Here is a 3,291-nt window from a genome sequence, read left to right on the forward strand (position 1 = left end):
CTGTAGTATATCATCCAACTAACTAGCTATCATCTGTCTACAAAGAAAAGCAAGGATGTACACTGACACATGCAGTTTCAATCTCTGACTCCACGGGGTTTCTTCTGGTTTCCCCTTTCCTGGACCAGGGACTGCCTTCTCTTAACAGGGAAAAACCTGTCTTCCATTATCCATAATATGTTTAACTTGCTTAATCAACCTCCCTTTGTGTAGCTATTGCCACTTAGTCTATTTCCACCCCTAATATCCTCCTCTCCCTCCATGGTTCTCCACACCCTATTTAGGTTCTGGATGCTGTTGAACTGTGGTGTTGGAGAAGAATCTTGAGAGTCCCTTGGACTGCAAGGAGAGCCAATCAGTCCATCCTAAAGGAGATCAGTCCTGGGTGTTCATTGGAAGGTCTGATGTTAAAGCTGAAACTCCAATACTTTGGCCACCTGGTGCGAAGAGCTGACTTGTTTGAAAAGACGCTGATGTTGGGAAAGATTGAGGGCAGGAGGAGAAGGGGACGACAGAGGGTGAGATGGTTGGATGGCATCACTGACTCAATGGACATGAGTTTGGGTGGGCTCCAGGAGTTGGTGTTGGACAGGGAGGCCTGGCGTGCTGCAGCTTCATGGGGTCACAAAGAATCGGACATGACTGAGTGACTGAACTGAACTGAACAGCCCTGGCCAGACCACTCTTCTGAGCAGACACTCTTTGCTCCCTGCCTGGACACCCACACCCATGCTGGCTCCTGTGGACACTGTCCCCCCTCAATCTCCAACATGGAGCCACTGAGTCCCCCTTCTCTGCCCACACCCTGAAGGGTAAGGCTATCCACCTTCTGTGCTCCCCCAATGGCTTTAGGACTGGACTATCTAGGAAAACCCTAGCAAGGAAGAGGGTGTGGATAGAAGGGGCAGAAAAGGGAAAGGAAAGGCTGTGTGCAGCTTCTGATATCAACTGAAACTGGCCGGTGACTGTAGCCTTTCTCCCCAATCAACTGATCAATCAACCATCTTTTATTCCACGTTCATTATGTTAAGACAGTTGGCAATTGAGGGTGGAAAACAAAGACAGTTCAAGAAAACCTATTTCCTGCTTTCAAGAAATATCAGGGGAGATGAAATGAAAACTTTTAATCAAAACTAATAACATATGTGTGGCTGCTGTTTCAGAAAATATGTGTCCCATAAAAGTAGATTTAAACCATGAAAGATAGCTCAGTTGGTATAGAATCCACCTGCAATTCAGGAGATCCTGGTTCAATTACTGGGTCAGGAAGATCCACTTTAGAAGGGACAGGCTACCCACTCTAGTATTATAGGCTTCCCTTGTGGTTCAGCTGGTAAAGAATCCACCTGAAATGCGGGAGACCTGGGTACAATCCCTGGGTTGGGGAAATCCCCTGGAGAAGGGAAAGGCTATACATTCCATTATTCTGGCCTGGAGAATTCCATGAACTATATAGTACATGGGGTAACAAAGGGTTGGACACAACTGAGCGACTTTCACTTTCATACGTTCTAAGAAATGAGCAAAACACTATGGATTAATTCTTGCCTATGTAATATAACAAACAGCAGTTTTGAAAAAGGCCCCACCCACCAGGAATTGTGATGGCTAAGTGTTTAGTCACTGGTTATCCTTGATTTAGTTGTACATATTACCCTAAAGTACAGGATGGTATCAGATAACACTTTTGTAAAGAGATGTTTACAGAGTTCCTCAATGAAATATTTGGTTTGAAATATATAAAATAAAACCTCTGATTTATTAAAAAATGTCAGAACTTTAGTCACCACAATAATTCTTGTCTTCGTTAATTTGCTGATAAAACTGATGAGACACTTTTCTTTCTTGATCAGTGCTCTGAAGGAGTAGATGTTACTAACTGAGGGTGGGTGGATATGGTCCTTTGAGAATCAGATAAGCTGAGTGTACGTATCTGGCCCTCATTAGTTGCCTCTTTCATGTTACACAACATATAACACCACACAAACACTGAGAAAGCTAAATGAATGTGCAGATACTCTAGTCATCCAGCAAGTACAATAGATGAAGCCCATCTTTATTTCTGAGTTTTATCACAAAGTAAATCAAGTTCCCTGAAATTCTGGGACACAGCTCCTTGAAGAACGAAGCCCAGGTTCTTAGGGGAAGTCAAGCTCCACTTATGGTCTCATCTCTGAGCACAACCTTCAGAACAATGGGTTTTTCTGGTCTTATAATGCCTTGACTGTTTATTTTCAAGGGGATCTGCAACAGTTAAGAGAACCAATGAATGAAGTGCTGCCAACAACAGAATCAAGGTAGACAAGATACATTACAGACAAGAAGGCTTTACAACAATATACAAGCTATACATCGTGTATATTTGATTTTTTTTTTAACTAAAATTCAGTGTGTTTAATAGCTATAGGGACAGACAGGCTGCCAATGTTTCCTTGATTAAACTTTAACACTTTATGACTTTCAGGAAATTGACCTATTTAACTTACGTTATAAAATACATGGGCATAAAGTCATATCTATTATTCCCTTACCATTCACCTTAAAAAATTGTTTTAATTCCTCTTTTACTGAGATATAAATGATCAACAGTATAAATATTTGACTTACATATATGTGAAATTACTACCACAGTAAGTTTAGTTAACATCCATCAACTCATAAGAGATAGAAAAAGAAAAAATACTGTTTTCCTCTCATGAGAACTTTTAGGATCTACTCTCTTGTACTATATAAAAATGTCAACTATAATCATCATGTTTTACACAATAATTCTAATACTTATTTATCTATAACCAGAAGTTTGTACCTTTTGATCACTTTCATCCAGTTCCCCTTCTTTATCTTTGATTCTCTATATTTACTCTATAAGTTATGTCAAGACTAGATAGTGAAAACATTCATTGCACAAAATATCAATTGAGCACTATGTCTATGAAGCATTATGCCTGTTTTTTTTTAAACATCCCCTGGTTCCAAGTGCAGGGCAAATGGTGAAGTTCTGATGACCTACAGCGGTTTGTCTGAGATTTTTAGCCCCTTTCTCACCCAGTCACTGCTTCTGTGTTGGGGGAACCAAGAGAGTGACCTTCTAACCTCAGATGACTGAAGGACAAGCAAGGAGCTGTGGAGGGAGAAGCTCCAGCCCATGGGGTACTGGGTGGAGCTTGCCAGGGGCATCTGCCCTTCCCAGGTGTTCCCAAGGCCCCCTTTCCCTCAGGGCTGAGTCCCCTGTGTGCACGCACTTACAGAACGCCCACACAGACGCCTGCAAGTAAAATGGAAACATCTTTA

The 3,291-nt window shown here is 41.6% G+C and overlaps 1 protein-coding gene across 2 annotated transcripts in view; it reads right to left on the reverse strand.

The window, feature by feature from the left end:
• Positions 1-2,018: 2,018 nt before the first annotated feature.
• The window catches only part of LOC122432818 (cytochrome P450 3A24), a 43,535-nt gene continuing 42,262 nt past the window's right edge, over positions 2,019-3,291 (reverse strand). For both annotated transcript variants that reach the window (XM_043455037.1, XM_043455036.1), the window contains exon 13: positions 2,019-2,244. In XM_043455037.1, the coding sequence (XP_043310972.1) occupies positions 2,149-2,244 (96 nt within the window). In that variant the 3' untranslated portion in view covers positions 2,019-2,148. The remainder of the gene's footprint in view (positions 2,245-3,291) is intronic.

Source organism: Cervus canadensis, chromosome 32 (genome assembly GCF_019320065.1).
Source record: "Cervus canadensis isolate Bull #8, Minnesota chromosome 32, ASM1932006v1, whole genome shotgun sequence".
In the NCBI taxonomy this organism is placed as follows: domain Eukaryota; kingdom Metazoa; phylum Chordata; class Mammalia; order Artiodactyla; family Cervidae; genus Cervus; species Cervus canadensis.